This window comes from Rutidosis leptorrhynchoides, chromosome 4 (assembly GCF_046630445.1).
Source record: "Rutidosis leptorrhynchoides isolate AG116_Rl617_1_P2 chromosome 4, CSIRO_AGI_Rlap_v1, whole genome shotgun sequence".
Taxonomy (NCBI): domain Eukaryota; kingdom Viridiplantae; phylum Streptophyta; class Magnoliopsida; order Asterales; family Asteraceae; genus Rutidosis; species Rutidosis leptorrhynchoides.
In genome coordinates this window covers 569,455,921-569,467,892 of record NC_092336.1, presented here as the reverse complement: position 1 = coordinate 569,467,892, position 11,972 = coordinate 569,455,921, and the positions used below count along the sequence as shown (strand labels likewise).

Sequence of the window (11,972 nt, the reverse complement as noted above, 5' to 3'; positions counted from 1 at the left end):
TTGTTGCAAGTTTTATGAAAAGCAAAACATAAAAAAACCGGAGAGTAATAAACCCATGATACAACAGTGAACATCCGTATGTTCGGTTGTAAGTACTAAGTTCAATTTTATATTTTAATTTTTTAAACTCCTAATTAACAAATGATCATAAGTATGTAATATTAAACTAAATTTCTTGAGCTCCTATATAAATACAAATTATAAGTGGAAATGATAGTTTGTTATTTAATAGAAAATGAACACAAACGAACTCTCAGGAAATAATTCATTAACTATTCGTTGAATGATATTTTCTTCTACTTCGTATTAGATAATTATTCATAAATAGAAGTTTTTTTTGTATAAGGGTAGTTTTGTAATCAAACAATTCAATGTTAGGATTACGAAGTCATTAAAAAAAATAGGAGAAAATTAAGGGTCTAAATCATTGATAATTAATTTAATAGATAGTTTTGCTATCTAAAAATGATTTATTTTAACTTTTATTATTATATTATATATATATATAATATAGAATAGATAGATTAAAATACATTACTACAAAAAACGGGTCAGTATTTTTTAAAGGGCAATGATAAATCTACTATTATTTTTTATTCATCCACCAAAAAATATGCATTGCATAATTGTACCGTACATGTAAATAATGCAGTGTGATGGTGGATATATAAAAAATAGTGGTGGATATATCTTTTTTTTTTTTTTTTTTTTAGAAAGTGACAGAATTTTCAGTTCACACTGCGCGCACATTCTTAACAAAAATAACAAACTCAATGCCTTTCCACCGTCCGATTTCAATATCTATATATCTATATGCATATCTATCACTACTCATTTATTCTCTCTCCTAAACGGCCTACTACTACCACTCTTTTGGTCCATAGACAAAACCTGTAATATGATATGATGGATACCAATAAGAGATGCAAAATCACCGATCAAATTTCAGGTTCACAATCTCACGGCGGCGTACGGAGGCGCAGAGATACTTATACCACAAGCTCCGGTTCTGATAAGAAACGAAAATTCGATCACGGAGATCATCAGAAGGTAATTCAGCCGGAAAATGATTGTCAGAATGATCTCAACGTGAGTTTGTCGGATACGGTTGTTTCTACGCCGGAATCCGTTAGCTGTTATCATGCTTCACCGTCTTCACGTTTCGAAAATGACTTTAGCTTAGATCTGAAGGTAATGTTCAAAATTCAAAATGATACGCTGTATATAACTGTCTAGTGAGTATATTTAGTAAAATTTAAATTATATACTTATATATTCATCGTCTTATAGAAATGCTTCAATTAGAGAAGTGAATTTTTGATTTCTCAGTTTTGAACATAATAAATGTAAATGATGATGCCTATAAAATTATTACTGCGAATTGAATTGTAAAAATTCATTATTCATTATTCATTAATATTATATTAATATAAATGAGAATGAATGTTTATTTACAGGTGGAGCTTCGTTTCGAATCTGAAACCTCCATGTGTAGCAATGACGGTTTCAGGTACGTTAACTATTTTTAAATCCTTATTAATTTATTTTAAATTTACTTGAGTTGTGAAACTGAAAATTAAATACATTAAGCTCTTAATTTCTGTTATCACTTCATATTCTCTATAAATTCACCTGTATAGTTTTTTCATTTCGTGTGTGCGTAATTTTTTAGTAAAGAGGCCAGTGCATCAAGTGAGATTTGTTTAGATTCAGACGAAATGGAGTCATCTTCAACACTGAAGAAAAAAACAAGCTCAAAATTGGCCGCTGCATCCTGTCGTAAACCGATAACGGTGTCGAATTGTCCCACGGCTGCCGAGATAGATGAGTTTTTCTCAATTGCAGAAAAGAAAGAAGAAAAACGGTTCATGGACAAGTAAGTAAATAGCCTAAAATTCATGCACTTTAGGTTAAAAACTACTGTTGAATGAATGATATATTCTATTAACAAATGATATATCAAACAGTACAATTGATTATACGTACGGGTGTACTAATTATATATTGTTAAATGATCAGGTACAATTACGATATCGTGAATGATGTACCGATGGAAGGTAGGTACCAGTGGGTTAGATTAAAGCCATAATTGTACTTAGCTGCAAGCAAATGAACATGATCAAATTAATAATTACTGTCACAAATTTAAATCTGGATCAGTTGGTTTTAGCTTATTGCAGTAACAGTTGGGTAAATAAATTTCTGACTATGTGTAAAAGAGTTTTAATTTTCATTGATTTGTGTACTGTGACATATTAGAAGCTTCTTCTGCAACAAAAATATAACTATCACTATTTACACACTGGACTGCACTAACTGCTACTATGCATCACGGTGTCAGTAATTCTTGTGGGGTATGGTGTAATTTTTCCATTTTGATATATAAACACATGGATTTTAGCCCCAACCTTTTAGTGCAGTGGCAGGGACTACAACATCTGAATGTTTGCATTTGTCATTTTCTTAAATTAATTTGTTGTTGATTGCATTAATTCGTGAATATAAGATTATAAGTTTTATAATTAAACTCTTTATGGTGCATTGATTTATCCCAAAAGGAATATATATGGAAAGTGGTATCTTGATGATATAGTTTACCACATGAAAACAAATTGTTCCATTTTGGAGAAGGGTCCCTTCATGTATTATACAATGGGAATCTTGCTGTACTACTTTTGTTTTCTTTACTTTCTTATGAATGCCTACTTGTATTGGTTATAAAGTGTGACTACTGCACGTAGTTTATGTTTTTCTCTTCAAAGATGAACCGGGTGCATGTATATTGTGTTCAAAGATGCGTGTAGATGGAGTACAAAGAAAGTAGGGCACTAGTTTGTAATTTCAAGATCATACCTTTTGCATTTTGAGTAACTTATGCTTTTAACTGGTTATTCTTGTTCGAACCAACCCAAGATTGTCTATTAACTTTTATTCTCATATCCTTATGTTCAAGCCAGTGAAGAAACATGAACTTACTATTTGGGTGATATAAAACTTAAGATTTGGGTGATATAACCTGTTATATATATATTTTTGGTGGCAATATCGATCCAAATTTTACATAATCTAAGTTGCATTATTGAACTTTTATTTAGTTTAAAATCTATTCTGGTTGAAAAATACTAAGAATTATGAAAAAGATAAATTGTTGATAAATACAAATTGTGAGTCTTTTATGTTAATTAATTGATTTAAAGTAAAATGTAACTCAAATGGCTACAAATTTCATTACTTCTTAAAATTTTAGGAGGGCAATAGCCTCTTCCTTGCCTATATATGATTTGCCCTTGTTTCCAACCTCACTAGCAGCAACATATCATGTGGTGCTCTTGGAAAGGGTCGTCAACGGTTCGATTAAACTACTCACTATTATGAAACCGTAGGTGAGAAATACGTATATAATGATACGCATACCTGAACCTATCGTGTTTTGCTTTACACGTGATGCTCACGTGATAAAATTATTAGATGAACGAACAAATGCGCCATTAAAGGTAGTGCAGACAAAACAAGCTCAAGAACATTGAGCGCAACCAAGAACCAGCATGCGCTGACATGTGACAACCCGGAAATTTTCAACCAAATTTAAACTTTAATCTTTATATGTTTCCGACACGATAAGCAATATTTGTTAAGTTAAATTTCAAGAGTTTTAAACTATGTTCATACATTCATTTAACCTCGACCAAGTTCCAACGATTCACGAACCATTAAACGAATATGATTATATATGTATATGTGTATATATATTATAACTTGAAACGTAAACAAAATATTAGATTAAATACTTTATATGATTGTATCTGTTTCAAAATGTTTATCAATGGAATTAGAAGATAAGATCAAATGATTGAATTATCAGATATATTAAATTATGATTACAAGTCTCTGTTGAAAGGCCCACGTTGATTTGAGAAATCTTTCCATTTTAACAATATTCGGAAAATGGTAAAGTGATTTATAAATAAGAACAAATTGTCAATCACTGAGAACTAGACAAAGGATAGTGGAAGATTGAATCTCATAAAGACTCGATTGATCTATTTAGTTTCAAACGTACAAAAACGTTTTCAGTTTAAAAAGAACTTTATTATTAAAACGTATATAACTTTTATAAATATCTAGAACCACTTTTGACAACTCATTACTTAACTAGTATGATAAAGATAACAATATTTATATTTTATTTTATTAAATATATATAACAATTTAAATTAATATTATATATATTTATACGCGTATTATACGTACATAGTTTTATACTTTTACTATACTTAAACTTTACCTTTACTTTATTTTTACTTTACTTTAACTTTAATAATTCACTTTAATAATTCATACTTTAATAATCCACTTTAATAATTCATACTTTAATAATTCACTTTAATAATTCATACTTTAATAATTCACTTTAATAATTCATACTTTAATAATTCACTTTAATAATTCATACTTCAATAATTCACTTTAATAATTCAAAAATCTATTATAAATAGAATTCAATAGTTTTCATTATTTCATAGAAACTTGAAAATATTTTTCTCTAAACTCTCTCAATCGATTTACATATATATATTTACTCCGTATTATTTCAAGATATTATTCGTATACATAAAATATTACGACGGAGTGCTGTCCGAGTGATTTCGAAATTGTTTTTCGAGTAGGATAGGATTAAGGAAATTATGGGTTATAGCTATGGAGGTGATTGAGTATGGTTCATGGGTATGCTCGTGAGGTCAATATAGTGTTTATCATTTCCGTTGCATCTAAGTACCTTTCCTGCAATATTGAATCTCAATATTGATACGTGAGTACTCATAATTTAACTTTTACATACTAATAGTGTATCCCTGACTAGTGCTCGAGTATTTAGAATTATGCATGCTTGTACTTTTGATATTGCCCTTAGACAGGTTAGGTTGAATCTTGAATTAGTTACAATTGCGGTTGAGATAAGGTATAAGATATGCATGTCCTTGGAAAGCTAGCGAAAAATTAAGAACTTTTCCTTTAGATATTGAATGGTTTCGATGAACGGATTAGAAGTTATAATTAATTGAATTTTCGGTATTTTTATTAAAAATGATTATTATTATCGTCGGTTTTTATCGTCGTTCTAGTTTTATCTTATTATTATCTTTATCGATAAAAGGGATTTATCATTAAAAATTGTTATTATTACTATCGTTATTATCGTTAAAGTTATAATTAGTATTATTATTATTATTATCCAATTATTATTATTATTATTATCCAATTATTATTATTATTATTATTATTAGTATTATTATTATTATTATCATTATTAATATATATATATATATATATATATATATATATATATATATATATATATATATATATATATATATATATATATATATCATTATTTAAAAATGGTTATTGTTATTGTTATTATTATTATTACTATATTATCATTAAGATAATTATTAGTATTATCGTTAATAATGTTATAGTAACTATCATTATTAATATTAGTGTAATTAAAACAAATATTTGTAACACCTAATTATTTTGATTACTATTATTATCATTATTATGAACACGATATAAAAGATGATTAAAAGCTATTAAATGAAACGATTAGGAAATAATGAGTGAGAGTATCATGATGAAATTAAAATATTATAAGATATTGATTTAGATAAAATTATCGTTCTTATTATTTTTATCATTACTATTATTATTAAAAATATCGTTAGTATTAAAACTATCATTTTAACAAAAATTATAATTTTAATAGAAATGTCATTATTACTATAAAATATCATTATTATTATTATTTTAAATAGAATTATTATTTTAAAGATAATATTAAAAATTATCGTAAATATTAAAGTTATCATAATTAGAATTATCGTTTTATCATAATGTCATCTTAGTAATTATAAATATTGATATTTTTATAATAATAATTATTATTACAAAATAATACAACTTTTACTTACTATCATTATAGATATTATTTTATCAAATAAATATGTGATACAAACATATTTTACTACGTGTAATAACTTACTTTAATAATACATATCATATTATCTTTATGATATTAAATGAACCCTATAAATTTTATTACTTAATATATATAAAAGTATATTTTATTATATAAATTTAATATAAAATTTTATTTATTAATAAATAAATTATATTATTTACTCTAATAAATCTTTTAAAAATATTTAGAAAATATAAAACGACGATATTTAAACTATATATTAATCATGTATAGATTTTTGGAAATTATTTTGAGTCAAATTTACTTTTGTTGACTTTTGCATATTAGTCTCGAGCATTAGGATTGTGGTACACTATGACTTGACCTAATTTGTTAGACAAATATTGACCAACACATAAATATATATAATTAATTTAGGTTCGTGAATCCGAGGCCAACCTTGCACTTGTTCAATGACGTTATATGTATTTTTACTACGAAATACAGTATGGTGAGTTTCATTTGCCTTTTTACCCTTTATATTTTTGGGACTGAGAATACATGCGCTTTTATAAATGTTTGACGAAATAGACACAAGTAATTGAAACTACATTCTATGGTTGAATTATCGAAATCGAATATGTCCCTTTTTATTAAAGTATGGTAATCTAAGAATTAGGGAACATACACCCTAATTGACGCGAATCCTAAAGATAGATCTATTGGGCCTAACAAACCCCATCCAAAGTACCGGATGCTCTAGTACTTCGAAATTTATATCATGTCCGAAGGAGGATCCCGAAATGATAGGGGATATTCTTATATGTATCTAGTTAATGTCGGTTATCAGGTGTTCGCCATATGAATGATTATTTTTGTCTCTATGCATGGGACGTATATTTATGAGAACTGGAAATGAAATTCTTGTGGTCTATTAAAATGATGGAAATAAATGATTATGATAAACTAATGAACTCACCAACCTTTTGGTTGACACTTTAAAGCATGTTTATTCTCAGGTGTTAAAGAAATCTTCCGCTGTGCATTTGCTCATTTTAAAGATATTACTTGGAGTCTTTCATAGCATATTTCGAAGAACGTTACATTCGAGTCATTGAGTTCATCAAAGATTATTATTAAATCAATTTATAGTTGGATAGTGGATATTATGAAATGGTATGCATGCCTGTTAATTTTCGATGTAAAGAAAGTTTGTCTTTTAAAAACGAATGCAATGTTTGTAAAATGTATCATATAGAGGTCAAATACCTCGCAATGTAATCAACTATTGTGAATCGTTTATAATGTATATGAACGGGTCCTTTCATAACACAGGCCGATCATCATTAACCTGCAAACTACAGATAAAGTGAAGAAGCAGAGGATGATCCCAACATTGTAAGATCTTTCGTTGGCATTATACTCCTCGCGAACGACCAGAACATACTAATAGCTGACCCGACATGATGCTTTTACTTTGATCAGTTTTCGCAGGTGAAATAGTAAAACCACGGTCGGACACGATCTCATTATCTTATTATGTGGCACTAAAGGACAGGTGAATTCAACCTATAAATAAAGGATGAGCCTTTGAATACAACACAAGATCTTACACTTAGTCGCACCAAAATTTACTCCTGCGCTACCATATACACCAACTTCTCAACCCGCGCTACTGGTCTAATAGCTTTACCATCTTCACTCTCACGGTTACATGTAATGTTCCTTAAACATAAATCCTAACACATTCCTTAAGCCATCAACCGGTTACCCCGATGATGGTAGATCGACGTTTAACCACCCCTTTTGAGATCATCATCTCATAATGGAGTTATTCACGGTACTCCGGACTGGAGAGTTAAACTCAAAAGACCCTTAAATCCCCTTACTTGTTGTCAAGTATGGACCGGACCCGAATCAGATATTATATGCTTGATCAGTATACAAAAGCACAAGTAGCTTGTAGATAAATAAATAAATGTTAGGGATGTGTATTAAAACAACAATATATATGGAGATGAACAAAACAACACAAAAAGATCTCCTAATACTGTATAGGATAACTGCTTTAGCCAAAAGTTACACATACTAGGTTTTTTTTTGAAAAAAAAGTATTATTATAAATGAATAAAAATGAGAGATCCGATGATCTAGGATGTTACATGAAGTGTTACATATACATATATCACTTCCGTCTTAAAGATGAAAGTACATGTAATGTTCAACATGAACTTAGTGAAATTATCCTATTACATCAACAAAACAACAACCATGCTCGGGGAAACCGGACTCCGATACCACCAATAACAAGAAGCTACTGCTTCCGTGAGTAATAACCACCACATATACCACTGAATCCTAAACAACGTCATCACCTAAACCGATGTCTCCAACTGCGAACTTCAAACCGCATGCCCTCACATCCAACCGCATCAATCCCAATCCCGTACATCTGTAACCAAACCACTCGTCAGGAAAACCCAAGAACACCCGCCTCGAGACCACAACCAGAAAACCAGAATAGAACCCCGTTGGCCAGCAAATTCAAGAAAAACCCAAAACGCGATCTACTCATAATTTTAACCTGTCAAAACCCTACCTAACGGATGATAAGGAAAAAACCGAGATACCACTCCAGATTTCCAATTTTTTGGCTCTTAACAACCAGAATGTCGCTAAGGTAGAAACAACACCAAACCGTTCTGAACCGAATCCGGAAACGAGGAAGATAGAATGAGCGAGACTGGCACAACCAAACATCACCACAAATAATACGAAGGTATAGCCCCTTACCAACGATCCCCACAGAATCCCACCAAAGTGGCCTAATCAAAAGCTCCTGGCCCGGTGAAACCTTTGAAAGCATTGTGACACCCAAACCTCACCACCAACAACTTAACTAGGCAGATTTCGTACAAGCTGCTGAAAATCCATCCGGACCACCACCACACCCAGCGTCACCCAAACAAATCACACCACCACCATCTGGTCAACTAGAATTTTTCGACCAAGTTGTCTGAACTCTGGCCTAACCACCTAAACAACAGCGAACCCTAAAGAGGCTACGTGGACGATGAAGGAAAATTTGGCCATTTTCGAGAAATAAATACACGAAACAAGGAAGACCACCACGGATATGAGGCAAAGGTCGGAGAAAAGTTACCAGAAAACCGACTAACCAAACGGTGGAGCCACATAACACATCTGTATTCGTCGTCTCTGATCCACCGGCGACTTTCCAGAAAAGAACTATTGTATCAAGAGAACCACACTCACAAACAGTGGCGGAAATAGCATGGGGCAAGGGGGGCAGATGCCCCCAGTCGATTTGCAATTTTTAGTGTAAAAATTTTGGGTTATTCGACTTTGCCCCCGGTGGAATTTTTTTTTTTGCACCAAAACCTCCATATTTTGCCCCAAAACCTCCGTATTTTGCCCCAAAACCTTCATATTTTGCCTAAAAACCTCCACATTTTGCTCAAAAATCACCATGTTTTTCCCAAAAACCTCCATATTTTACCAAAAAAAGATACGCTTTGAATTTTTTTTTGCCCCGGGTAAAAAAAATTCCTGTTTTCGCCAGTGCTCACAAAGAAAGCATCAACCAACCTGGAGTCATCTAAAATCAACCAACACACTATAGAATGCAAAGCATTCCTCGTCCATGAAGATGGAGGAGGAAGGTAGACGACCGCCAGAGAGGAAGAAACCAACGGGAGCACTAGCCAACTCACGGATTAAGTAGATTAAGAAGATATGAAAAGCAACTAAAAGGGTCACGCTAGACCTCATTAGGGTAGATGAGAGGAATTTTATAGAGAGAGAAAATGATTTTCTTTCTTGTTACATACTAGTTTACTTACATGTTTAAACAACTATTTAGCACTCTACTTGTGTAAATAATATTTGAACCAACAACTAGTTGTGTCAAGTCTTTATTTATAATGCCTTAATAATTTTAACATCCCACTCTTTGCCACAGTATTAAACTGCACAACTATTTTCTTTTATAGATGTGTATAGTTAACTATACATTATAACATTGATAGTTAAAGTTAAGTTGATTATAATTTAATTATTAATTATTGATAATATATTATACTAATAATGATAATGATAATTAAATAATAGCTGTAAGTTTTAACATGTGCCTAAAGGCAATCTATTATTACTATTTATTATCTATTACTGTAGTATTTTATTATTATAAATCTATTTAATAGTTGCAAGAAATTATTATTATTAAATTTGATGACAAGAGCCAACTAATTATGTAAACCACATAAAAAAAAAAAAACACATTATGTAACTATCGTTTACAAATTAAGCCCTTTGAATGAAAATGAAGCGTAACGAATTTGAAAAAAAAAGTTTTTAGTGTTCATGCTACCTAAGAAAGTAAATATTTTAGTTAAATATACACGATCTAACAACTTATTTTGTGATCATTTTCAACCGTTTTCGTTGATCATTTTAAAATATGTTGTCACTTAAAATTTTGAACTCTAGACCTTTTACAAGAATACCCAATTATCTTAAGATATTTATAACACTTGCACCACGAAACGATTTACCTAAATATACGTTTTTTCCCAATCAAATTATATATTGAGTCCTAAAATTAATTGACGACACGACATGACATCTCAAGAGAGCAATAATTCTTTTACCTCAAGTGAAACAAATAATTGAGCTAATTAAAAATATAAATCAGATTCAAATAGCTGAAATCGATAGAACTTTTTGATAGTGTGTATGTGTTTTTGTACGTAAGAAACGGCGATGCCATGATTGTTTATAAAAAACAATGAAAACCGGCCTTGATAAGGCCGTTTTGCCACGTGGCAAGGTATCGATACATTCCGATTCAATATTGAACATTGAGTAGGTTTGAGTGGCTGGGTTAGAAACCGGCCTTGACAATACCCGTTTTGCTGGCTAGATTCATGATCCTCTAAAAAGTGTACTTAATGCTGACTATATTCGAAAAACACATAAAAACGGCCATGATAATGCCGGTTTTGTATGACAAGTGAGAAACCGGCCTTGAGAATTATAATAGTTTTTTTTTTCTTTTTTTCTTTTTTTTATTTAACAAAAAACACTATTTGAAAAAAGTAATTCATTCATACTTCATAGACTTGCAAAATCAGTACTATAGGAATTTAAGTGTGCATTTAGATTTTAGAAATGGTAATTGACGAATAAAATTCATGGACATGATATATGAAGGAATGGCGGATAATGAGGGGACACATTCATAAGTAGCATATAAACAAATTTTAAATTAGGTTCCAAACGAGACAAAACCGAAAATTACTAGTATCGAACCGAGCCCGAAATTGGTACCGCTTTGTTTAAACGGTACAGTATTCGTTCTTTGAAATTCCCAATTTTCGGTTACGGTATTAGTGGTTTCGGCAAGGGACATATCATCCCTACAGTGTAGGCTATTAACCTGTTGTTTATGTGTCATTATGAACATATATAAAATTTTGACCTAATAATTAAATTAAAGTATTTATGAAAGAAAAAGTTAAGCGATTTGTCCCTAACATTTCTCCCATATTTTATATATACCACTTAGGTTTTGTTCCGACTCGGTTGGTTAATCAAGTATCACAAATTACGCGGTTGGTCACCATTAAGAAAATTTCTTTAAGTGTTAACGGACATTTAACGTCCGTTAGTCTCAGAGATTACACACGCAAAATGAGCAAACTACGAGACTGTTTGCGTAAATGTTTCTATTAAAAAAATGACACAATTAGTTTACTGATTTAACAAGTAACCGATCGCATTTTAATTAAATTAACACACATTTTTAAAGTTATCACCTAGTCAGTATTGGAACATAACTGTAAATAAAAATATATGAAAAGAAATAAAATATATTGCTAGCTTTAAAGCAAGAAATAAAATATATTTGCACAAAGATCGATATACAAAATTTGAAATCTACACTTTTTAAAGTGGCGCCCGACCTTTCATTTGCAAACTTTCAACTTCC

The 11,972-nt window shown here is 30.5% G+C and overlaps 1 protein-coding gene across 2 annotated transcripts; it reads left to right on the top strand.

Moving 5' to 3' along the window:
* Positions 1-827: 827 nt before the first annotated feature.
* LOC139845387 (cyclin-dependent kinase inhibitor 7-like) lies at positions 828-2,235 on the top strand. Of its 2 annotated transcripts, none has more exons than XM_071835649.1 (4): positions 828-1,089; positions 1,458-1,510; positions 1,673-1,876; positions 2,020-2,235. In XM_071835649.1, the coding sequence occupies exons 1-4, from the start codon at positions 904-906 to the stop codon at positions 2,087-2,089; spliced, it is 513 nt and encodes a 170-aa protein (XP_071691750.1). In that variant the 5' UTR covers positions 828-903; the 3' UTR covers positions 2,090-2,235. The 2 variants fall into 2 exon arrangements, with proteins under 2 accessions (XP_071691750.1, XP_071691749.1); XM_071835648.1 differs by having other exon boundaries at positions 828-1,191.
* Positions 2,236-11,972: the final 9,737 nt, after the last annotated feature.

Bases quoted from the DNA above. Each gene is read 5' to 3' on its own strand.
- LOC139845387 (XM_071835648.1), top strand. From the start codon at position 904: ATGATGGATACCAATAAGAGATGCAAAATCACCGATCAAATTTCAGGT. The intron at 1,192-1,457 runs GTAATGTTCAAA...GTTTATTTACAG, and splicing joins ACTTTAGCTTAGATCTGAAG to GTGGAGCTTCGTTTCGAATC. The intron at 1,877-2,019 runs GTAAGTAAATAG...TTAAATGATCAG, and splicing joins GAAAAACGGTTCATGGACAA to GTACAATTACGATATCGTGA.